The following is a 26069-nucleotide window of genomic DNA, read 5'->3' as shown; positions in this document are numbered from 1 at the left end:
AGCGTGAACACCGGCCCCGCCCCGGATAGCCCCGCCCCGCACCTCCCCTGGCTCCGCCCCACCCCGCCTCCGGACCTCCATTGGCTGTGGCAGTAGCATCGCCGTCCTCTGCCCCGCCCCGGCCCCGCCTTCCACCTACCATTGGCGGCAGAGGCCGTAAGTTCCCGGGAGGGGCGGGTGGGGAAAGGCCTGGAGGCGGAGACGAAAGCGAGATGGACGGGCAGCCAGCCAGTGAGCGCGCTCAGCCGCCCTAGCAACTGCGGCCAGCCAATGGCTGGGCAGAGCGGGGCTGAGAGCTGTCAGGCATCAGGGGCCGCGGGGCCAGCAGCCCTCCAAGGACTGCGGGGCCAGCCGTGCGCTGGGCTTCCCTGCCGCCGTTTCTGAGCTGTCCCGTGGGCCGGGCATGAGCGCGGGCACCGGTGCGGCACGATGAGCACCGGGGGCAGCCCGGTCCGCGCCTATGATTTCCTGCTCAAGTTCCTGCTGGTGGGCGACAGCGACGTGGGCAAGGGCGAGATCCTGGCGAGCCTGCAGGACGGTGCGGCCGAGTCCCCGTACGGTCACCCCGCGGGTGAGCACCGGGCCGGGAAGGAGTGGGGATGGAGCGCGCGGGGACCTGGCAGGAGAGGGGCGCAGGTCCGGGAGCGAGGCCGGGTAGGACAGTGGAGGAGCGGGGGGGAGCGCGCGGGGGCTGAGGAGGAGAGGGGACGCGGGCCCGGGGAGCGGGGCCGAAGACGGGAGCAAGAGAGGCCAGGGAGGCCGGGGAGGCGCGGGGTTCTGGAGGGGAGCGCTCGGCTGGCCAGGGGAACGGGGGGCGCGGGGCCTGGGAGGGAAAACGAGGTCGCGGAGGCGCGGGGAGGAGAGGCGGTGGAGCGCGCGGGGACCGGGGAAGAGAGGGGACGCGGACCCGGGGAAGGGAGCGCCGGGCTCAGGGCCGTCCAGGCTCTGCCTGGATCCCGCCCGCACTACGCGGGCAGCCCTGGCTGCACCCCCTCCCCAACCCCGGACGTGGGGGACCCAGGCAGCTCATGGGGGTGGGGCTGGGACAGGCGCACGCAGCGCGTGCGGCGGGAGCGAGCGGCTGGATAGGGCGCTGGGGTCCTCCCGATCTGGGGGTGACGGCTAGGCGGAGGAGAGCGTGCCGCCATGCAGCCCGGGTTTGGGGAGAGGGGTTTGCAGGGCTGCTCCGGGGTGCCCCGCAGGGAGGCCGCACTTGTGCGCGACTAGTTTGGAAAGCACGCGTGGAGGGTGCGGCGCTGGCGCGAGGGGACAGGAGCGTGGGATCGGAGCGCAGCGGGTGCAGGCTCCCAGGTGGTGGCTCTGCTCGTGGGTCGGATGGAAGGGGAGGGAGAAGGCGCAGAGAACAAGTCTCGAGGCTTCTCCAGGATGACGTGTAGAGGGGCTCCTTGCACTGATAAACAGGCCTGGGAGGGCAAGGAACCCAAGTGACCCTAGGGAGTGTGACCTGGGGCGCAGGAAGGGAATCACCGACAGAGAGTGCAGGAGAGTGGGTCCCAGGGTGAGGGGAGGCCAGAGCGTCCAGAGGACAGCCGGCAGGGGGTCCCCGAAGTTTGTAGTTTGAGAGCAGCAGCCCCTGAGAGGGGGTGGACATTAGGAGGAAAAGAAGCGGGGCGGAGAGGAAAGTGCGTGGGCAGGAACTTGGGCCAGGAGGTGGGAGGACAACCAGGTGTCCTGCGGTTCCACAGGGCTTTACCCACCACAGGCTGCTTGGATGGTGCAGAATGAGTGGCTGTGGAAGGAGACCTTTGAGCTGTCATCTCAGGGGTGGGAGCCACATTTCCAACACAGACGCTGCTGCTCCTGGGCTTGCAGTCTGGTTCCTGGGGAGCCGAAAAGGGCAGCCCAGGGACTGGAGTCTTAATGTTCAAGCCAGCCTGGGGGTGCTTCCTGTCCTGATCAGGCAGGGTAGGACTGAAAAGACAGTGGGTGGCAAACTGAGTTGGGGCAGGTTTGAGATGGGGGGCATGAGCTGATGGTGAAAACCTGGATCCATCCTCACACACTGCAGTGCATAGTAAGATTCATCCCCAGTCCTATGAAAATGCAGATTCTGATTCTAGATCCTTGTCGTCCAAGATGATGCCATTAACCACATGTGTGGCTTTTTACATTTAAAGCACGCGTAGTTAAAATGAAATACAACTAAAAGTGTGCATTAGCCACATTTTAAGTGCTGGACAGACACTTGTGAGACGTCAGAGTTCTGCTGGACAGCGCAGCGCTGGATTTCAACGGGTTGGGAGGTGGGGGCTGGGTCTGTTTCCTTCACGGCTGTGTCCTCTGGGCCTGGGGCTCAGTGAATGGATGGGCCAGAGGTGGAGTAACAAAACATTCAGCAAATAAAGCGCTGTGTATGTTTGGGGGAACAGGCTGTGGAACGTTTTCTGTTCTGTAGTAGGTGAACAGTGCAGGGGCAAATAGGAGGAATGTAGACAAATGTTTATAAAAGGAGGTCCTTCTGGCTGGTGTGAACAGAGGCTTGGTGCTTCTGCTTCATTACTTTCATTCTATGTGCTGAACCAAGACTGCTAACAACTAGTTAGCGCTTTCTTCTCAAGGTTTTTCCTTGACACAGAGGGAGGATTTAGGCTAAAAAGACACTTTCCATGAAAGGTTTTGTTGTCAGTTTGGCTTGAGACACTGCAGAAAAGACCCGATATGATAGATGTGCCCTATGTGGGTTTTTGATTTACGGAAAGATTCTTCTTGGATTAAGAAAAGAGATTATGAAAAATTGTAAGAAATTGGAATCATCATCATTATTATTTTAAAGATACGTTTCACTTTGAAACACTGTGCGTGCTTCTGGCAGGAAAGGTGAGGGCATTTCAGTCTCACAACCCATCCCCCTCCACCCGCCGCCTGAGTTTTTGGCCTGTGCTGTTACGTTCACGTTGCCCAGGTTCCTAACACCTAATTCTGTATCGTAGCTACAGTGCCCACAATTGCTCAGTGTTAATTCAACATTTCAGAGAACTCTGTGCTCACCGATAGTCCTTTTATTTTGCTGTCTAATTAGCTAATTTCATTTTCAATCATTTTTCAGGAAGGGCTCGTTAGTATTACCCGAGCATTTTCATGTCTGACAGTGTCTGTCCATTGACTCTTATCTTTGAACAGTATCTTGGTTGGGTGTAATATTCTTAGCTTCTGTTTTCTTTCCCTCAACCCTTTGTAAGCATTGCTCCACAGCCCTCTGCCATTGGATGTGGGGAAGCCTGAAGTCAGCTGATTTTTTTTCCCATGTAGGTGATTTGCATTTTCTTCGTGAATTTCTGACAGATTCCTTCTTTTTGCTTCATTTCATGAGCGTAACCAGACCATGTCTCAGAGCTGAATGCTTCATCTTGAACTCCTGGTACACTGAGTACTCTTTAAATTTGCAGATTTCTTTTTTAATTTTAGGGAAATTTATTTTATGTCCTTAAAACATCTTCTGTTACATTTATTGGTGTTTCTATTTCAGGGACACCAGTTATATTAATTTCCTGTGGCTGCTGGACAAATTGCCACAAACTTAGTGTCTTGAAACAACACAAATTTTTTCTCTTCCAGTTCTGGGGGTCGGTAGTCAACACAGTCTCATAGGCTAAAATCAAAGTCGGCAGGCCTGTGTTCCTTTCTGGACGTGCTAGGGGTGAGTCTGTTTTCCTGCCTTTCCCAGCTTCTAGAATCTGCCTGTGTCTCTTGGCTTGTGGGTCCTCCCCCACCTTCAGAGCCAGCAGTGGGGGTGGGGGGCCTTTCTCCCATCTTATCATTCTGATGTAGACTCTCTGCCTCCTGCTCCACTTTTAAGAATGCTTGTGATCACATGGGGGCTGCTGGATGATCCAGGATAATCTCTGTAATTTAAGGTCACCTGACTAGCAAACTTTTTTTTTTGAATTTTATTTTATTTATTTTTTTATACAGCAGGTTCTTACTACTGATCTATTTTATACATATTAGTGTATATATGTCAATCCCAATCTCCCAATTCATCCCTGACTAGCAAACTTAATTCCCCTTTTCCATGTAACCTAACATATCCACAAATTCTGGGGATTAGGACACAGATCTCTTTGGTGGGCCATTATTCTGCCTACTACACTGATTATTCTTATGTTGGGCTGTTTTTATCTGTCCTCCATTCATGTCTTCTAAGTGCCTTGTTCTTTTTGTCTTTCTCTCTGCATTTCTGTGGTACTCTCAAGGCTTTCCTATGTATTGGTAATTTTTATTTTAGCAAACTGTTTCTAGCTGTTCTAACTTATTTGTTAATTCAGTATTGATGTCCTTTTGGTGTCTAATTTTTCCTTACTTTTACAATTTTCCTTTTTTTAATTTTTAAAGAATTCTTTAAAAATTCATTTGATTAAAAACTCTCCTTTGAACTCTTATTTTACCAACAGCCTGTTTTTATTAGGTTGTTCCATTGCATGAAGTAACTGGGATGAATTTCCTTCTGCTCCTGGGGTCATATTTCCTTTTAAGTTAGGTTCTATCTCTTTTCCCTTCCTTTTTAAACTTTTTATGGAAGTATGATTTACATATAGGTAAGTGTACCTATTGTAATTGCATAGCTCAGTGAATTTTCACAAAGCTAACACGCACATGCAACCAGCACCCAGGAAGCACAACACCAACAGGCCCCTGGGCCCCCAGCCCTCCCCCAGCCATGACACCCTGCAGCGTCACCACTGGCCTGGCTTCTGACAACATGGGCCACTTTTGTCTCATTCATTCTGTGTAAAAGTGAGAGTTGTAATGTGACTGCTTCTCTTGCTCCCGTTGTGTGAGACTCTCCTGGGTTGTGTATGGCTGTGGAAGGTTTATGATATCCCTGGTGTGAACGTACTTCGATCTGTTTATTTACGCATCATGCTGGGGCTGGCATTTCTGTGGTTTCCAGTTTCTGGCTGTTGTGATTCGTCCTGCTGTGAACATTCCCACCGTGTGTCTTTAGAGTACAAAAGATGCGTTTCTGTCAGAATAGACCTAAACCTGGGATGGATGAGTATTATGGTATGCATATGTTTAACTTAAGAAGATTCTCCAAAATTGTTTTCAGTTTACACTCTCACTGCGAAGATCGGGAGTTCTGTTTGCCCACATCAACACCAACATTTGGTTCTTGCTGTTTTGCATTCTAGCCGTTCTGGAAAGTATAGTGTAGTTGAATTTGCATTTTTCTGATGACTAATGAGATTGAACACCTTTGTCCATTTTTCATTAGGTTGAATTTATTTTACTGGTCAGTAGGAGTGTTTGAAAAATGTATTCTGGCTGTGAATCCCTTGTCAGAAATACGTATTGTGAGTATCTACGCTCGTCTGCGTTGCCTTTCACCCCATTAATAGTATTTCTAAGAACAGAAGCCCTTCATTTTAGCACAGTCCAAATAAATGATGGGTGTTCATGGCAGGGACTCTGGGTGTGTTGAACAAGTCTCTGCCTGTCCCAGGGTGGGGCTGTCCCCTGAGGCTCCACCGTCTTACCTCTGACGTTGGTGGCTGCCATCCTGCTGGGATGAGGGATGCGGGGGAGGGGTCAAGACACATTCTTTTGCAAGTAGATATGCAGTGGGAGACCCCCTTTCCCGGCATTGCTCTGTCACGCTTGTCGCAGCCCAGGGACCGTACAGCCTCCCACCTGCATGCTTTCTCCTTTGCAGGTGGGTCTGCCCAGTGCTTGCAGGTGGCACTGCTGCATTTCCCTGCATTTTGCTCACACCCAGGCAGATCCACCTGCACGTATTCTGTGCTCTGACAGAGGCTGGTGAGGCCTGGCTTCTCCAAGCTAGACCTTCTGTTTTCCTCTCAGCCTACTCAGGGAGGGAGGGGCCCTTGGGTTCCTGACCCTGTCCTGTAACCTGAGCTCCGGGCAGAGCAGGAGGGGGAGTGTGGGCTGCGCAGAACCCTTGCCGGGTGGCCCATTGCCCAGGGAGCTGTCCTCCCCTCCCACGGGTGACGGGTGACGTGCACACTCCTGGTCCTGCCGGGCCCCTGCTGGCCCTGGAGCCTCACTTTTGTCTGGTGGGTTGGTGCCTAGTCCCGCCTCCTCTCCCCTCAGAAGTCCTGCTCCAGGCAGAAGTGGAAAGAAGGCGTCATGGATGGACCTAGAGTCTGTCATACAGAGTGAAGTAAGTCAGAAAGAGAAAAACAAATACCGTATGCTAATGCATATATATATATGGATCTTAAAAAAAGATACTGGTGAACCTAGTTGCAGGGCAGGAATAAACATGTAGACATAGAGAATGGACTTGAGGACATGGGGTGGGAGGGGGAAGCTGGGGCGAAGTGAGAGTGGCACCGACATATATACACTATATATACATATAGACACGACCGAATGTAAGATAGATGGCTGGCGGGAAGCAGCCGCATAGCACAGGGAGATCAGCTCGGTGCTTTACGATGTAAAAAAGAAAAAAAAAGAAAGAAGGCCTCAGCAGCTGGGCTCTACCTTCTGTTAATCCTGGGTCTCCCCTGGGCTCCAGCTGGGGTGTTCCTGGCACCAGGTCCATACCCTTTCCTTCTCTGATTGCCAAGTTTCTACATTTTGTTCATTTCATTAGTGATGGGAGAGGGAAGTGGATCAAACTGACACCAAAGGCCACAATCTCTTGCCTCCTAGTTTTTTTCCCAGCAGGAGACTCACTGTTTCTCTGACTACTGTCTTTTGGCTATTTCTCCAGCTTCCTTTTCCCAGCAGGAAGATCCCATCTTTCTTTCTCAGTTTCATTTCTGCCAAGAGATAAAAATAATAACTCCCACTTATTGAGAGTATAGAAGAATCATCTCGTGAGATAGGTTATTTGTCCTTTCTCTTTGCCTTTGACAGTCTTTCCACCAGGAGATTCACACACCCTCCTGCTGCCTTCTAGTTGCTGCAGGCAGCTTAAAGCTACTCTGCCGGTTTCCCTGGGCAACCACTTTAAGATTCAAAACACGATTTATAAAGTCATCACTTTCAAGTTTGAACTGAGAGTCGAGTCGTGTTTTATCCTACTTCTTCTTGGTGTAACTCCTTCACCTCCCTTGGTACCACTTGTGAGCACTCAATAAATTTAATGCGTTGGTTTTTTTAAATTATGTCATAAATACTTCCGTGTATTTGAAAATGATAAAATTGCATTTATATCAGATTTTCTCTTTAAAAGCCCTTGAATCAGCCCTACTTCCCCTGTGTCCTGTGGGGTCTCCTTTCTGCGGTGGTGACAGCCCCTTTAGTCTCACCTCTAACCCCTGCAGCCCCCAGCCCAAGGCAAACCTGATTTCAGGTGACAGGCAGGGAGGGACTCAGAACCAGCCAGCCCAGGTTCCTCCCAGACAGAGACTCAGCTACTGGGGCCAGAGGCCCACCCACCACCCCTTGTGTCCTCTGTCACTGGCACAGGACGCCTGAGTGGCTGCAGGGTGAGCACGGCCGGGCAGGCACAGCCTCGAGGTCCTGCCTGGGTCCTGCCAGCCGCACCTGCTCACTCCTTGCTGGCCCAGGAGCTCAGGTTCGATGTGGCCGGTTGTGTGGGGTGAAGAGAAGCAACAAGGCATGGGGAAGTGGCTGGTGTGTCACCAGTGTGTCACCAAGCATTTGCAGGCTGTGGGTTCACTTCACATTAAGAGATTGTTTGGGACCTTTGTTTCAAACTTTCCAGGCTTCTTTAGCTTAATTGGCTACAAAGAGTGAATTGTGTATAAGCAAAAGCAGAAGAGCTGCAGCACCCGAGGGGTTTGGACCTAAAAATATCCATTATGTAGATTTTGTCAGATCCACAAACAAGACAATTTAAAGGGGTCCCGATATAAGATAATAGCTTCAGTGACATCTTCAGGGTTTACCTTCTTCAGAAGTGGGCTTGCCTCCTTGGAGGCCTCAACCAAATTCCCCACTTGACCTGGGTTGCCTTCCCCCTCCTTCTCTCCAGGAGCAAGATTACCTGTCCACCCACCCATTTGCGGGGTCTCCAGGGGCTCCTGAAGCTGGTCTGACTGCACCACTCTGGCTTAAGATGCCTCCAGCATTTCATCAGTCTGCTACTATGAACAACTTGTCTTTTTAGGTGGTCTTATTTTTGCCACAGCATGCTTTGCCTTTTGGGGACTTTATAATGGTAATCAATTACATTTCTGAGAATTTGGCCCCGTGGTTTCTATTTTCTTAAGTGGTTTTGGCATTCCAGGTCTTAACCTCTTTTTAACATGTTGCAAAGTCTAGAATCTGGTACCCAGGCCCCTGTCACCTTCAGGCTGCTGTGGGGACTTCTGACTTGAGTGCGGCAGACCTGGGATTTTGGTTAATGGGGCCTTACAGCATGACTTGTTTTCTAAGACTTGGCGGGTAGAGAGAGAGATCGGCATGCTTCTAGAATCAAGAGATGGAAAACATCAGGGTCCCCAGTCTTTGAAGGTACCTGTCCTGGCATCTGTGCTGTGCCCGGCAGCCAATCACAGCAGTTCCGGCCCCGGGACTCTGTGCCTGGCTTCTTAATCTTTCTCTGGATGCCAGCCTTTCCCACCCGAAACCACCTGCTGCTGGCCATCTCTTGGGAGATTGTGCCCTAAAGCTGTTGGTGGAGAACCACGCAGGCCATTTAACTGATCCTGGGGTTTCCTCAGCCAAAGTGACACTCAGGCTGTTTTTCTGTTTATATGAGTTGTGTATTCCAACCTCTTGAAGCTAATAATTAATGGATTACCCTCCCCTAAATGTGACTCAGCTGAGTTTACTCATGAATTTGAATCATACGGTGACTCGTGACAGGACTGGTATTTTGTTTGATTAAAAATAAAAGCAGGGGCTTCCCTGGTGGCACAGTGGTTGAGAGTCCGCCTGCCAATGCAGGGGACATGGGTTCGTGCCCCGGTCCGGGAAGATCCCACATGCCGTGGAGCGGCTGGGCCCGTGAGCCATGGCTGCTGAGCCTGCGCATCCGGAGCCTGTGCTCCGCAACGGGAGAGGCTACAACAGTGAGAGGCCCGCGTACCACAAAACACACACACACACATATATATATATATATATATATATATATAGTAAGTCTTGAAATTGGGTAGTGTGAGTCCTCCAACTTTGTTCCTTTTTTTCAAAATTGTTTTTTTTTTAATTTATTTTTTTTATTTATTTATTTTTGGCTGCATTGGGTCTTTGTTGCTGCGCGCGGGCTTTCTCTAGTTGCGGTGAGCAGGGCCTACTCTTCGTCATGGTGCGCGGGCTTCTCATTGCGGTGGCTTCTCTTGTTGGGGAGCATGGGCTCTAGGCGCGTGGGCTTCAGTAGTTGTGGCTTGCGGGCTTAGTTGCTCTGCGGCATGTGGGATCTTCCAGGACCAGGGCTCGAACCCGTGTCCCCTGCACTGGCAGGCGGATTCTTAACCACTGCGCCACCAGGGAAGCCCTGAAAATTGTTTTGACTATTCTAATTCCTTTAACTTTCCATGCAAAATTTAGCTTTGGGAATTCCCTGGCAGGCCAGTGGTTAGGAATCTGTGCTTTCACTGCAGAGGGTGCGGGTTCAATCCCTGGATGAGCAACTAAGGTCCTGCAAGCCGCAAGGTGGGCCAAAATTTTTTTTAAATAAATAAATAATAAAATTCAGCTTTGTCGATTTCTAACCCCCCGCCCCGAAAAATCCTGCTAGAGTCTTTGAGACTGAATCTGTGGATCCATTTGGTGAGAACTGCCATCTTAACTATACTGGGTCTATCAATCCATGAACACAGTATTTCTCTCCACTTATTTAGATCTTCTTTGATTTATTTTATTAGTGGTTTATAGCTTTTAGCATACAGATCTTGCATAGGTGTCTGTCTAGCCTCTCACCCTCTCTGACATTTAGTGTCCTGAGACCACAGTTAGGGAAGTTGGCATGGGCTCTCCAAGCTCAGGGCAGCTCATCCGAAACTGTCCTCCAGAGCATGGACAGGTGGCCTGGTTTGCCGTCCAGCTTTGGGACAGTTGCTCAGCTGGTTGTGATCACAACCAGTGACGAGAGCCTCCGTGTGTGTTTCCAGTGAGGTCCTTTCCTTCCCCTGACACACAGCAGGTGGTCTCAGCCTCTGCTGCTCCCAAGGGATGAAAGTAGGAGATTGAATCAGCAGGGGCTCGGGCTCCTTCTGAAGACACATGGCACCTCCATGGTTGGATGTATTTGCACAGGGGTGCTACTGAAATTAAAGCTCCGCTTCCCTGACACAGCTCACCTGGGGGCTGACCACCCCGGACTGGAGGTGGTGGATGGCAAAGCCTGGGGGGCCCCCACTGTGGGACAGGCAGGAAAAAGGGGTGCTGATATCAGAAAACTGCACTTTAAAATCAAAGATGCACCCGCCCCCCTTTTTTTTTTAATTTGGTCGCGCTGGGTCTTAGTTGTGGCTTGTGGGCTCCTTAGTTGCGGCTCACCAGCTCCTCTGTTGTGGCACGCGAACTCTTAGTTACAGCATGTGGGATCTACTTCACTGACCAGGGATTGAACCTGGGCCCCCTGCATTGGGAGCGCAGAGTCTTAACCACTGTGCCACCAGGGAAGTCCCGCCACCCTTTTTTTTTCCATGGAGGATGGCAATGCTTTCCCTGGCAGCGTCACCCAGACTGTTGGGCTGTCCAAAGTAGGGCGGGGGGAGGCCCCTCCTGGCCTGACCGCTGAACCCTATTGGTGGCCTTGATCTCGGGTGGCCTCAGCCTGCAGCGGCTTGAAGCAGGATTTCGGTTCCCGGCCAGAGATTGAGGTCTGGCAGTGGCAGTGAGAGCACTGAATCCTAGCCACTGACCACCAGGGACCAATGGACAGTGACAAGGCCCTGACCCGTCGCTGTGTAGAAATGAATTGCCGCATAAAGACATAGAGACGGAAAGTAGTGAGGCAAGTAAAGTGTTTATTAGGAGGAAAAATAGTACAGTACCTGTGGATAGACACACGGGCGGGCTCGCCGTTGTGGTAGTTTGAATCACTTTTATGGGGCATTTCTTCCAGGTTTCCTTTGGCAATCATCTTGCTTTACCTGGTTCTGAATCTATATTTGGTTTATCTCAGGGTCCTCCCATGTGTGTGTGTGCGCACGCATCTCTTAGCCAAGATGGATTGTAGCGAAGAGGCCTATGGGTAGTTGACATCACTTACTATGGGGTGGTGCCCCCTCCCTTTTTGACCTCCAAGGAGCCTTTCTGTGCATGTGTAGTCAGGGAGGTTTCCTTGACTTCAAGAATGAGGAATATGTGGTCTTTTATCTCTTATCTGGGCAGGGCCCAGCCTCCTCCATCATCCTGCTTTTATGGAGTTTCTGTCCACAGGGGAGAAACTGTTCAGCCTGGGGCCCATCTATCTCCTGCCTCAGCCTGAGTCCAGGTTCAGGGTGACCTCAAGACCTGGCAGGGGCAGCCCTGCAATTTGAAGGGACTGAGACCCTCTGAGGTGTCAGGGCTCTGGAAAGAGGGGGCTATCATCTGGCCACGCCCGAGCGATGGTTAGGGAAGGCTCTGGGTTACTCCCCAGTTTCACTCATGGGGGATGATGTGCCAGGTCCCGCCGGTATCTGGTTGGTGGGGCTTGTCCTTGCTGTGGGATTTCACAGGGTACCTGGATGCAGCAGCTCAGCAGAGACACAGGCCGTTAGGGAACAAGGCAGGTGTGACAGTGGTCCTGTCCCTGCCAGGGAGGGTGTGGGAGGGTTTAGCCCCCAGAGTGGGGAGTGAGCGGCTCAGGCAGCTAAGAGCTGGGAGCTGTGTGGATGAGCTGGGGCAGCCAGGCCACGAGGAGCCTGGAAGCACCTGGGTCACAGGGCTTTGCTATTTCACAGAGCAAAACCAGGAAGGAGAAATGTGCAGGGAACATACTTTCCTTTTCAAAAAGGAGGTGGGGTAGATTCTGAAGAGGAGGGGGACTGGTGCTGATTTCAGTAACTGCTCTCTGTGTGGGATTCTCATATGATGAACACACTTCAAATGCCCATTTAAAACATGAATTGCAGGACTTCCCTGGGGGTCCAGTCGTTAAGACTCTGCGCTTCGCACGGCTTCCATCCCTGGTCAGGGAACTAAGATTCCACATGTCACACGGCCAAAAAAAAAAAAAAAAGCATGACTCACTTTTAGAACCATTTAGAAACGGGAGGCAGCCCTGCAGGGGCAGGTTCTGGGCCTTGGCCATGGGTGAAGCTTTGGCCTGTACCTCAGCCCTGGGGTCTCCCTGCTTCTCCCATCCTGAGCCCCATTATGCAGCCCTCCCACCCCCTTGGTCCTGTGAGGCACCCCAACATCTCCCAACAAAGTGCCCTTCTGATCGGGGAAGCCAGGCCAGAGTCGGTCTCTGGATAGCGCATATGTATATACATTCTTTTAAGGTGAAATTCACATAGTATAAAATTAACCATGTTAAAGTGAACAATTCAGTGGTATTTGGTACATTCACGACCCTGTAACTTTCTCATTTCAGAACATTTTTCTCACCCCCCAAATGGAAACCTGGACCCTCCCCCGCCCCTGGCAGCCAGCACCCTGCTTTCTGATACATTAATTCAACATAAGACAAGTTCTCAAAAGTCAGGTCGTCATGATGAATATGTTTGTCAATGATACTTAACCAGTATTTACATGTTTGCTTCCTCTTGCTCGCAGAGATAGAGTTGGGCAGGTGCTGGAGAGCTGAAATAGATTATTTACACATCACGTGGCCTCAAAGTGTAGGGAGTGTCTTGGCATTTGACATTTGCTGTTTTTCAGGCTAAAATTATCTCTCTTCTTGTCTCTGTTGTCCTGACTCACTCAGTGAACATTCCAACGGGCTTTGTTCTAGGAGCTTTTGTGTATTTTTGTTTTATTTTGATGGACAGAGTTCTTGGTGAATTAGCTAAGTGCAACGAATGTGTGTTACACCTTTTGACCCTAACACTGACACTACTACTGTCAAAAACATGAAGTAACAGAGGAGAGGAAATACAATAGGAACAGAGCAAACACATAACAGGAGGAACATAAAACGGTTCAATAAATAAGTGTATGAAAAAAGAGACTCTTCTCCCAATGGGACTTCGAACCTGGCGTGAATGGGTGGAATTTGGGGGCTTCTCTGTGGCAGGTACAGCTGAGACAGAGGGTTTATCCTGGGACCCAAAGGCCTGGGGAAGAATGGAGCTTGTGCTGAGCTGAGGCTACTGCTGGCGGCAGGTACCAGACGTGAGCTGTCAGGGAAACTGAGGCACGGGGAGAGGGAGGAAGCCGCTGGTCGTCAGGACTGGGATTTGATCCCACGTATCACAGAGCTTCTCCCTGCAGGGTCTTCACAGTGCTACGTGGGGGACCTGTGGGGTGCCCAGGGGGCTAGCCCATCTCCGTTCCCATTTTCCACCCTACAGATCACATGGGGGGTGAGGGTGGGCAGTGTTTTTTCAAGCTTTATCTCCCAGCCCCAGACCTCCCCTGCTCTTCCCTGTCCCCAGTTCAAAGGTGGGGCCTTCCATGGCAGTGCACAGCTGCATAGATGGAGGGAAGTAGGCCGGGTTGCAGTTCTAAAGGACACTAACACTGATGGAGACCGAGTGGGCCTGGGTCTCCAAAGCACACGCGGCTCTGGGAGGGTGCCTCAGGGTCCCAGGCGTCAGGGTCAGTGTGCAGAGGGCAGGTGACCCGGCAGGGCTGTCCTGGTGGGAACAACCACCAGAGTCAGAGTTCAGTTTGGGTCCTGAATGTTAATAGTTAGATCATTATCATTGAGTTGGATTTTCTTTTATTTTTATTTTTTGGCCGTACTATGCGGCTTGCACAATCTTAGTTCTCTGACCAGGGATTGAACCCATGCCCTCGGCAGTGAAAGGGCGGAGCCCTAACCACTGGACCGCCAGGGAATTCCTGTAGATTTTCTTTTAAATACATGTTCACTATCAGTGAAATTCTGGGGTGTGGGAGGCATTGTGCTCTGCTTTGGGAAGATGTTAAAATGTATCTTCCGCAGCTTTTCCAGGATTTGTGTGTCAGGTTTCCTCTGTCCCCCTCTCCAGTCACTGTGCTTCATGGATTTTCTGTCAAGGCATTTTTTGGTGCAAACAAAAAAGTCAACTCAAAGAAGCTTAAGCAAAAAGGAGTTTGTGGCCTTATGTAACCGGCAGGTTGAGGGGTGGGCCTGGTTTCAGGCTAGATCCTGAGGCTGAGCCATTCTGGACTCTCTCCACTGTTCCTTCTCCCCACATCTGTTCCCCACGTACGCCCCATCCCTGATTCTTCTGTGTGAAGGTTAATTTCCACCTGGGGAGGAAGCATGTGCATCATGGATGTTCATTAATTTATGGAGAACTGTAGATGTGATCAATAGTTTCAATTTGTTTAGATATCATTATCTTAGTAGGAGTAGGTGATACACAGTGTGAAAGGCAAGAAACTATCACTTTATAAGTTACATAAAGTGTAATCAAAACTGCCAAAAATCTGGAGAAACTATTTTAAGTAGACAGTCCTAAAACGTAATTATTCCTAAAGAGTTCACCTAAAAGCTCTTATCTTGTTTACATTTAATTTGCTTGTAAGTTTCATCACATCAGGTTATTTTTCTTGTTGACAAATTTTGTGACAGGAATTATACGATCTTATTTGATTTCTGGTAAACCTACATACAAAGTACTATATACTTAATGTTGATGACTTTAAAGGTATGTCTGTATTGGGGCTTCCCTGGTGGTCCAGTGGCTAAGATTTTGCACTTCAACTGCAGTGGGGTGAGTTCAGTCCCTCGTCGGGGACTTAAGATCCCGCATGTCGCGTGGTGTGGCCAAAAAAAAAAAAAAGATATGTCTTTATAATTAAACCAATAAACTCAAACTTGTTTTCATTCATTAAAAATTAACCCTAGGGCTTCCCTGGTGGCGCAGTGGTTGAGAGTCCGCCTGCCGATGCAGGGGACACGGGTTCATGCCCCGGTCCGGGAAGATCCCACATGCCGTGGAGCGGCTGGGCCTGTGAGCCATGGCCGCTGAGCCTGTGCGTCCGGAGCCTGTGCTCCACAACGGGAGAGGCCACAGCAGTGAGAGGCCCGTGTACCGCAAAAAAAAAAAAAAAAAAAAAAATTAACCCTAGATCATGTGATCCTGAAGTTCATTTGGGTTCATTCCTTTTATATTTCTGAGTATTTGTATAAGTGCTTATTATCCTTTAAGCCAATCAAATAGAGCTCTTTTACAAATTAATTTTGGCAATGCCACATATCTACAACACACACATTTACAGATACATACAAACACACAGACACAAACAGAGACCCCAGTTCCCATTCCAGAGTTTCAACCATGAATCAGGTATAATAATGTAAAACACATAAGTTACAAAAGATGTTGGATTCAAATTGGGTTTCTTGCAGGTGGAACAAATCAAGGTCACCTGTTTAGATGGCTAAATCCTTTTTACTAATATTTATGGGAAAGACATTTAAGATTTGTATTGCCCTTGACAAATCAAGTTACCAATTACTTATCCCTCTTTCGTTTTTTCCTTTGGATAAGAGTTACCTTCCTGAAGAAGACCAAATGAAGGGTGCACTTCCTTTCACAAGAATCCTTTCCCAGAAGTTGAACACATTCCCCATTTCCCCATAATCTTAGGTTATCCACTAAATCATATAGAGATGTACAAATTATGTTCAAATGACAGGATAAAAAAAAGGGGAGCAGAAGGGTGGGAGAGGGTTGGAGTGGGAGTTTGGGATTAGCAGATGCGAACTGGTATATACAGAATGGATAAACAGTAAGATCCTACTGTATAGCACAGGGAACTATAGTCAATATCCTGAGATAAGCCATAACGGAAAAGCATATGAAAAAGAATGTATATATATGTATAAATGAGTCAGTTTGCTGTACAGCAGTAATTAACACAACATTGTAATTCAACTATACTTCAATAAAAATAAATTTTAGGGCTAAAAAAAAAAAAAGAGTTACCTTCCTGAGGGACTTCCCTGGTGGTCCAGTGGTAAAATATCCACCTTCCAATGCAGGGGAAACAGGTTCAATCCCTGGTCAGGGAACTAAGATCTCACATGATGCGGGGCAACTAAGCCCATGCGCCACAACTAGAGGGAGAAAACCCGCATGCCACAACTAGAGAGAGAGAAGCCCACGCCAAAACGAAGAGCCTGCACACTGCAACAAGATCCCGCCTGCCCCAATGAAGATCCCACGTGCCGCAACTAAGACCCAACGCAGCCCAAAATAAATTAAATTAAATTAATATTTTTTAAAAAAAGAGTTACCTTCCTGAAATTTGCATTAAAGGAGATGGCCTGGATAAGAGCTCCTGGAGAAGACTGGGTAGAACATTTGTATCTCAAAGGCAGAGGAGGAAAAATGCAAGTTGTCCTAGGAGGATTTTCTTTCTTCTCTTAAAGCCAGAATTTTTTTTTTTTTTACTTATAGCCTCTTAAAATAAATAGGGGAGATTATGGGAGTGGTAAAAGGATTGGTGGGCCTTGGGCTGTTTCTGGAGCCACACCTTTGGTCCTGTAAACACTAGATTTCTAAAACAAGGACAGCTGTTTTTAATTCCTCAGATAATTGGGTGGCCACCTAAATGATATCAAAGTACCAACATACTCATCCACCTCTGTGGGAATGTTTTTCTTTCCTTCATTCAGCTTAGAGGAGAAGGCCAAAAAAAATTTTTTTTTTCCCATCAGGCCCTGAATATCAGCTGTGGTCACAGGTTTAGACAGACCTGTGGCCTCCCATCTTGGTAATCCATTTACAAAACCTTTTGAGGATCTTCCCTGGGTTTAAGAAATTCTTTAACTATGGCCCTCAGTTCAACCTTTGACCCCAAGAGGCTCACCTATAACCTCAGGTGGTCCCATTTCTAAAGATAACCATTTAGGGACTTCCCTGGTGGCACAGTGGTTAAGAATCTGCCTGCCAATGCAGGGGACATGGGTGCCAGCCCTGGTCCGGGAAGATCCCACATGCTGCGGAGCAACTAAGCTCGTGTGCCACAACTACTGAGCCTGTGCTCTAGAGCCCGTGCTCCGCAACAAGAGAAGCCATTGCAGTGAGAAGCCCACACACCGCGACAGAGTAGTCCCAGCTCGCCACAACTAGAGAAAGCCCGCGCCCAGCAATGAAGACCCAATGCAGCCAAAAAATAAATAAATGAATAAAAATTTTAAAAAGGAAAAAAAGGAGGATGGAGTAGTAGTTATGGCAGTTTTATAGTCTTTTATTGTAGGTACCTTTTATATGATCAATCTTTCATTAGCCTTCTACAACAAATCCTTCAATTAGGCTATTTTGGAATTTTGAAGCCTTTTGGGGCTTTTGCATACCAATTAAAATAGGTACAATAGTTTAAGATGAGAGCTTTCCAATTTAGGAATCTTTCCAATTCAAAGGATCCAAGAAGATAGCCCTACAAATAATTTCTGCTGCTAATCCAATTTTAGAAAAAAGAAAAGCTCTTATCACTCTTGTTTCCGGTAGACCCTGTGGGCGGGGGTCCAGGAGAGTGACTGACATGGTAAGAAATTACCCTCTGCTGGCTTCTTCTGACTGTTCATGGAAAAATCAGTTTGGAATGCCAAAAAAGAATCCCAGCTTGGTCATTTCAGGGCAGGATTTCCTTTGATTCCCAGTTAGGTAAGCACTTGCAAGCATCAGCTCTATATAAACCCAGCTGGTATCCCCATAGGTGGCTGTCCATTCAGGAGCTGTTTGACCTTTGAAGCACAATTTCCCATTATCAATTTGATTGCCTAATTCAGAGAAAAGATATGATCTGAACACCTTTCTGAGGACAAGTATGGTTGTGGGTGCTGCTTCTGAGTCTAGCTGTCCAAGGAATTACGCTAGTGTCTGTTCGGCTCTTTTATGTGTCTTGGTTTCTCCCTCTAACAATCTAAAACCGCTGTGGGTGCTTGGAGCAGTAGGTGATCAGCCTTTATCTCCTGCGTCCCTGGAAGAGCAGCATTTACTTAATTGTTGTAGTGGGATCTGCTGTAGTACTGCTACACACCTGAAAGGTTGATCCTCAGACACTTCCACTAGGTTCTCAGTCACCTGAGGACATCTTGTGGCCAGAAGGAGCAGGTGTTCCTCGTTCTTGGGGCTGAGCAAGCCGTCTCTTGTTTCCCTGGCAAACCATTTGCTCAGACCATATATCACCTTGTTTTTTTGTTTTGTTTGTTTTTAATTTAAACTAAATTTAACGAAACTCCAGCCACCTATGTTTCCCAGGGCCTCCTGCCTAGATCCCCCTAGGACCCTGCCAAGGAAATGCACTGGTACCCCTTAAGACTCCAAGTCTTAAGTACAAAAAAGCTTGAAAAAAAAATTGTAGGATCATCACTTAAATAATAAGATCTGGATATCAGGAGAACTCACCGGAACACCTGAGGAGCTCCAGGAAGCAGGTGGGGCTCAAAGGGCTAGTACCGAGCACCAGTTTAGGGTAGACCCCGGGTATCCTCTGGTGGGTGTCTCTGATATCCTGCCAACTACGCCATGCATGTTGAAAAAATTAATCAATAGTTGGTCTAAGAAAGGAATGGAAAAATTTATTTGCACCAACCTGAGGATTATAACCTGGGAGACAGTCTTTCAGAAAGCTCTGAAAACTGTCAGAGGTCAAAGTACAGTTATAGGGCTTCCCTGGTGGTGCAGTGGTCGAGAGTCCGCTTGCTGATGCAGGGGACACGGGTTCGTGCCCCGGTCCAGGAGGATCCCACATGCCTCAGAGCGGCTGGGCCCGTGAGCCATGGCCGCTGAGCCTGTGCGTCCGGAGCCTGTGCTCTGCAACGGGAGAGGCCACAACAGTGAGAGGCCCGCGTATCGCAAAAAAAAAAAAAAAAAAAAAGTACAGTTATATACATTTTTGAGACAAAAGGATATACATCAGATGACATATTGACAGTTTATACAATCCAGGTCTGCTCCTCCAAAGCAAAACTGGGTCATCGTGACCCCTTACAACATTAGGAAGGAAGGTTATTTCCTGAGGAGTTATCAAGTGCTGAGCAGGTCATCCTGACGGTTTACAAAATTAAGAAGGAATGTTGTCTCCTAAGGAGGTCTGGTCAATGCAGATGCACAATACACACTAAAGGGGAGCCAGGAGGCCCGTAAGGGGCAGAAAACCTTTTTATGTTTAAGTTTTTCTTGTCTTGCCATAAAACATGAATTTTATTTCATCACCCCTGTGCACATACGTACACACATTTTGTCTTTGCATAGTTGAGATAATACTTCATACCTAATTTCACATTCTACAGGTTTTTACTTTACATTCTTAGTGTGATAACTTGGGGGAAACTATGTCCGTGTTTGAGCCCTGAGTCCAGCGGAGACAAGGGTGTGTGAGTGGCTGCCACTCGGCAAACCCAGGGCCAGCAGGCCATGCGTGGAGCCAGCTGCTGAACGGTTCAGGGGGCTCCTGCTTGCCCACCCTTTGGGCAGCGGCGGGGGCCTGGGCACTGAGCTGGAGGCAGTGGTGGTGAGGGAGGAGTGGAGGGAGGTTGGAGGCCCCGCTCCACAGAGCAAGTGGGCGAGGCCGGTGGGCGAGGGGAAGGTCCGAGCAGGGCCCAGTCCAGCCGTCTCTGTGAGTCCTGGACCTGCACCGGCAGGTAGTCCTTTCTCCCCCAGCGTGAGAGAGTTTCTCTTATCTGCACCTTTTACCTGAGCATAACTACGGAAGTGCTTTGCATTAAGCCGCCCTGACCCTCTTTCACAGGCATCGACTACAAGACCACCACCATCCTGCTGGACGGCCGGCGGGTGAAGCTGCAGCTCTGGTGAGTCAGGGGTCCTGCCCAGCTCCTGAGCACAGGGCGGGTCTGTCCAGGCCCTCGGGGGCTCTGGTACCACCTGTGGGAATATCCACTGCTTCGGCCCCAGCCTGACCCAGTGCCCCCCCGAGGGAGATCTGTGTGGGCCTTGGAGTCTGTCCAGAGCATGTGGACGTGCTTCTGCTTCTGCCTCTCTAGTGCCCAGAGGGGCTGTGTGTCATGACCAAGATCAACAGGATGGAGGGTGGAGGGTAGGAGGGCAAGAGGTCAGAGTGTCGCCTAGCTCTGGCCTGGGTCTCTTTCTTGGTCCCCACTCCAGGCAGCCCTGGCTCAGACTGTGGTCACACCCCTGCCCCTCCAGTTCCGGAGGTGGGGGACTAGGGTTTTCCTGCTGTGACTAATCCCTGAGTTGCCCCAACCCATGTGGTTTTCCTGACCACTGTCACTAGCCCCTGTGTCATCCCCTCTCCTGGACCACCTGCATGGTCACTTGCATGGTTCCCTTCTCCCGCCTGACCATGCCAGACCTCTCCCCAAGCCACAAGTGTCTGCAGTGGTCCGGAGCCCCTTCTCCCACCCCCACCTGCCCCTAATCAGGAGCAGTCAGCCCCCAAGTCTGGGCCAGGAAGCCTCTCTCCACGATGTCCCCTCAATGACCCTGTCCCTTCCCACTGCTGACTCTCAAGTATCTTTTCCCTTCCTCCCTCCCCGGAGACCTCCTGAGGGCTCCCCTCTCAACCCAAACTTGTACGGGACTCAGAAAGCTGTTGTAACAGCTGCTCCTTTTTCCTCGGCGTCTAAAACGAAGCCCCCTTGCCTGGTCCTGGTGGTCCATCTTAGTAAATTCCCCCACACAAGGCAGAGTCGATCCCAGATGTGTTATTTTTCTTTATCCTAGTTAATGCACCCCCGGGTCACTTCCTTGTATTGATGAACATGGGGATGCATCCACAGGGCTGACTTCATGTGACCTTTTATTTTTATTTATTTATTTTTTTGGCTGTGCCACATGGCTTGAGGGATCTTAGTTCCCTGACCAGGGACTGAAGCCACCACGCCCTTGGCAGTGAAAGCCAGGAGTCCTAACCACTGGACTGGCCAGGGGATTCCCATGATCTTTTAGAGTTAATTGGAAGTGGAGTGACCCCACCAAATCCTTTGGCCTATTTCTCCCCCAGTGTAGACTCACATTCCTTACTACACAGCTTTATCTACAAATTAAACAATTTTTTAAAAACTTAAATTAGACTTATTGAAATGTCAGAATTATTATGTTGAAACCCATCACTATTTTCTCTAGTTGACTTTTTAAATAATTAGAAAAGAGAATGAGCCCAAAAGGACATCCCAATGTCCAGATCTCTCCAGGGATAAAGTGCCCAATGTCTTGTTGGGGGCTCGGACTTTCTGTGGGATGGCCACCAACTGACAATTGTAAAATGCATTTGCTCTGGCTCCCAAGTTCAAAAACCTTGTTGTCGGGAAGCAGTGATTTCTTCTTACAGATTTCCAACATCTTTTCCAGGGATACGTCGGGTCAGGGAAGATTTTGTACCATATTCCGCTCCTACTCTCGGGGCGCACAGGTAATACCCCTGAACCGGGAGGTCAAACTGACTTTGTTTTTCTTTTTTTTTTTTTAATTAATTTATTTACTTTGGCTGTTCTGGCTCTTAGTTGCAGCACGTGGGCTTCTTAGATATGGCATGCAGGCTTCTTAGTTGCAGCATGCGGACCCTTAGTTGAGGCATGCATGTGGGATCTAGTTCCCTGAACAGGGATCGAACCTGGGGCCCTGCATTGGGAGCACGGAGTTTTACCCACTGGACCACCAGGGAAGTCCCTCAAACTGACTTTGAATAATGACTTTTGGAATGTTTTTTAATGGATACTTGGAGGACAAGGCAATTAGCTCACATACAAGTTGATGCCAGAGGGGCTTCCCTGGTGGCACAGTGGTTGAGAGTCCGCCCGCCCGATGCAGGGGACACGGGTTCGTGCCCCAGTCCGGGAAGATCCCACATGCCGCGGAGCGGCTGGGCCCGTGAGCCATGGCCGCTGGGCCTGCGCGTCCGGAGCCTGTGCTCCGCAACGGGAGAGGCCACAGCAGTGAGAGGCCCGCGTACCGCAAAAACAAACAAACAAACAAACAAACAAACAAAAATTGATGCCAGAGTCTAAAAGTGTGCCATGGACTGTTTGGTGGCTCCCAAGCCCTCTGCATCAGGGATGTGTGTGTGCATGTGTTACATTTGTATGTACATGTGCATGAGCAGTGTGTAGGCACGTGCGTCTACACGTGTGTACATAAATATGCAGGCATGTGGGCTGTGTGTGCGCAGTGTTCATGTGCGTGTGTGTCTGTACGTATGTGAGAGCCCTCCGTCCAGATGGGTGGTCTCTGAAGTACCCCCGCATTCCGTATCCCTGGACCAGCTCATGAATGTGGGGAATTGAATTCCAGTCCCCAACTCACATTCACATTTGAGGGTTTATCAATGAGCTTATGAAATATCACTGGAAGTGATCATATAACTGCTACATTTGGCAGACAAATCAAAATAATATGTTTTGTGTTAACATAAGTAAAATGGCTATTTATCTGGTTGTGAGTGTGTGCCTGAGTGGCTTGCATGCCAGCCAGACTGTCCACAAGTGACTGTGCCTCCCCCAGGGTGTGATCCTGGTCTACGACATTGCAAACCGCTGGTCCTTTGATGGCATCGACCGGTGGATTAAGGAGATCAATGAGGTATGACATGGCCAGGGCTCCGTCCATGTGGCCCTGTGAGGGGGGGCGGGCTGGGGTGGCCAGGGCACGAGGCTCCAGCCACAGGGAGGAGGACGCGTCACGTCCCAGCACAGGATTGGGCCCTGCATGCAGGCAGGTAGGTTGACAGGTGGTGAGCAGGCTGCTGCCTGCTGGCAGCCTGACCGGCCCAACTGCCAGTGGAGACGTGGAGTGGTCAGTCCCACCCACTGTGTGAGTGTCCTGGCGCAGCCGTTACAACTCACCACAAACTGTGTGGCTGAAAACAACAGAAACGTCTTCTCTCCGTTTTGGAGGTCAGAGTCCAAAAGCAAAGTGTCGGCAGGGCCGCGATCGAGAGGAGGATCCTTCCTGTTTCCTTCAGCTTCTGGTGTTGCCAACAGTCCCTGGTCCTTGGCCTGTGGACGTGTCACTCTGTCTCTGCTCTACCATCACGTGGCCTCATCCCTGTGTGTCCTATGTCCTCTCCACTTCTTATAAGACACAGTGACTGGACTTAGGGTCCACCCCAAGACCCCATCTTAATTAATTACATCTGCACAGACCCTATTTCCAAAAAAGGACACATTCTGAGGTTCTGGGTGGACACCATTCACCCTGGGACACCCATGGTACCAACAACAAAGCCTGCACGTGACCCAATTTCCTTGCCCTTCTGTCACCCTTTAGCACGCCCCAGGGGTCCCTAAAATCCTGGTGGGGAACCGCCTGCACCTGGCCTTCAAGCGGCAGGTCCCCACGGAACAGGCCCAGGCCTATGCGGAGCGCCTGGGTGTGACATTCTTCGAGGTCAGCCCGCTGTGCAATTTCAACATCACTGAGTCCTTTATGGAGCTGGCCAGGATCGTGCTGCTGCGGCATGGGATGGACCGGCTCTGGAGGCCAAGCAAGGGTAGGTGTCCGTCCAGTCCACCCTGCAGCCCCGCCAGTGCTCAGCCTCCCAGGACCCATTCCCTGGGCCACAGTCTCCATTCTCCTAAATCAGGGCTTCTGCAGCTCGGCACTAGTGCCATTTTGGATGGAGTGTCCTCTGGTGGGGGCATCGTGTGTGCTGTGGGTGAGCTGCGTCCCTGGTCTCCCTGCCCCCATTTGTGAAAACCACAAATGTCTCCAGACTTTGCCGAATGTCCTGGGGAGTCCAAATCGCCCCCAGTTGAGAAGCACTGTTCTGAACGTTATTTGTTAGGACCTTGATTCCAAAAGGAGCCAAAGCCCTGGGTCGTGTTTCTTCTGTCTGATCCTCCAGGGGTTGAGGGGTGTCCCGACTACATCAGGGATGAGATGCCGTTCCTCCTCCCAGCAGGCCCCTGGGAGCCCCTCTCTATCTGAGCAGGGACCCTGACTCACAGAATGAACTATGTAGGTGAAACATAAATGACAGCATTTGCTTTTCTGGTGTGTTCTCCAATACGTCTTTATAAAGCTGATAACACACGTTTTTGGTGTCAGCTACTCAGTTGGGGAAGCACGTCTCCTGAAGCCCTTTGGTCTCCGACCCCAAAAGTTGGTCACGTTAGTCCTGAGGAGACCTCATTGGCCATCGCTGGGCAGTCCACTCACCTCTCAGACCTAGAGGGAGAGATGGTGGGGGTCTCAAGTTTGGGGACAAACTGGATTTAAGGTGATGAAAGCAGGACCATCCATCTCCAATCACTGCACGTGGGCACAGGGTAGGACATCTTGCCCCAGAGTCCCAGAGAGGAGGGTGGACAGGTGTGTGGCTGCCCCTGCGTTGGCCCCGTGCCCAGGACAACACAAATGAAATAGGTTTTCTTTTCTTTCCCAAGTACTGAGCTTGCAGGACCTGTGCTGCCGGGCAGTGGTGTCCTGCACGCCCGTGCACCTGGTGGACAGGCTGCCACTGCCCACGGCCCTCAGGAGCCACCTCAAGTCCTTCTCGATGGCCAGCGGCCTGAATGCCAGGGTGATGCACGGCCGCCCCTGTTCCCTCGCCACCAGCTCCAGCCACAAGAGGACCAGCCTCCGAAAAGCAAAGGCCGCCCACCTTCCCCAGAGCCCCCCCAAACACTGCACCAGAAACAGCTGCAAAGTCTCCTGAGGAGGGCGCGAGGCAGAGGGGTGGCACAGGTGGGAGGCAGGAGGCCGCTCTGGATGCAGACACCCGCCAATGTCACGGTGACCACGCAGCCCTGAGCAATGGAACTGCGGCCGGTACCCTGCGTACCCGACATGTCTGCGTGGACAGGCGTGGGGCTCTTGTTTCAGACGTGTGTTTATAAAGGGACGACCTTCTCTGGGTAACATGGAATTTTGAATGCTACTTAGATCATGATTGCAGTGCAATTTTTTTCTTAAAATAACTGCTTTTTATAAGAATGGTGACATGCGTGTGATGAGTATAAATTCTAGAGAATGAAAAACCAGGATGGAGAGAGAAATTAGAGTCTTTGACGTTACGCAGGGCCTTTTTGTAAACCTCCTTTTTAATGTCAAAGCACTAATTTATAAAATGCCACAGATAAGTTAGAGATTAGGCACAACAGATCTGTCCAGCTTGTGTATGAAACAGATTTGATCGAGTTTTTGCTATGTTATTTACTACGTTTTGGGATTAATAAGTGATTTATATGCATATTTTTCTGTAAATCTACTTTTTTTGTACAAGATGTTCCATGAGTTATGAAGCTAAGGGAAGAAAATGCCAAAGATATCTCTAGTTACAGCGAACATACCACAGCCCGGTTACACCAGGTCCAGATCGGCAAGAAAATGTCACTCAAAGCCTGAAGTTTCAGCTAAGAGTGAACACTGTTGTTTAAGAAAATGCTTCTCAACAATAAAAAGTATACTTGCTTCTTGGTAGAAATGTTGGCTGCTTCTTTCCAATTTTCCATTGGAAAGAATGGAAAATTGTACTTCCATTCAATGGAGAAGTGTACTCCCATTGCCCTTTTTTTTTTTTTTTTTTTCGCGGTACGCAGGCCTCTCACTGCTGTGGCCTCTCCCGTTGCGGAGCACAGGCTCCGGACACGCAGGCTCAGCGGCCATGGCTCACAGGCCCAGCCGCTCCGCGGCATGTGGCATCTTCCCGGACCGGGGCAGGAACCTGTGTCCCCTGCATCGGCAGGCGGACTCCCAACCACTGCGCCACCAGGGAAGCCCTATTGCCCTTTATTCCATTTGCTTTATCACCTGTTTCAGGCACCACAATCAGTGCTAGTGCCTGGTGTTGGCAACAAGTCTGTGTCCCTGTGCCATTGATTGAAAGGATGCCTTTTCCTGAAAAGAACACAGAGGCAGACAGTGGGGAATGAAGGACCAGCCGTCCAGCGGGTGCCTGTCTGCGGAAATAGTGGGCGGTACTCTGGCCCCAGTGGATGGGTTGTCACCTCCCTGCATGAGCATAAAGATCAGAGCTGACTCAGCCAAGACTCTGGGCAGGGTCTCCTTCCTGGTTCTACCACTAGATTCTCTGTGGCAGGTGGAGGTTGCAACAACGGATTAAAAAAATAATAACTTGAAAACACACAGATGTCCTCGGTTTCTGTTATTTACAGATTTTTAGAAATTTAAAGGACCCTAGAATTGGGA

The 26069-nt window shown here is 49.8% G+C and overlaps 1 protein-coding gene across 1 annotated transcript; it reads left to right on the top strand.

The window, feature by feature from the left end:
• Positions 1–310: 310 nt before the first annotated feature.
• RAB40B (RAB40B, member RAS oncogene family) lies at positions 311–25422 on the top strand. The gene is made up of 6 exons (XM_081219353.1): positions 311–571; positions 19693–19753; positions 21273–21333; positions 22422–22499; positions 23187–23409; positions 24305–25422. The coding sequence occupies exons 1-6, from the start codon at positions 430–432 to the stop codon at positions 24574–24576; spliced, it is 837 nt and encodes a 278-aa protein (XP_081075479.1). The 5' UTR covers positions 311–429; the 3' UTR covers positions 24577–25422.
• The last annotated feature ends 647 nt before the right edge of the window (positions 25423–26069 follow it).

The sequence above is a fragment of the Mesoplodon bidens genome (assembly GCF_964165515.1).
Source record: "Mesoplodon bidens genome assembly, chromosome: 19".
NCBI lineage: Eukaryota > Metazoa > Chordata > Mammalia > Artiodactyla > Ziphiidae > Mesoplodon > Mesoplodon bidens.
Note: the sequence above shows the minus strand (reverse complement) of the source record. Positions and strands in the feature narration are given on the sequence as shown.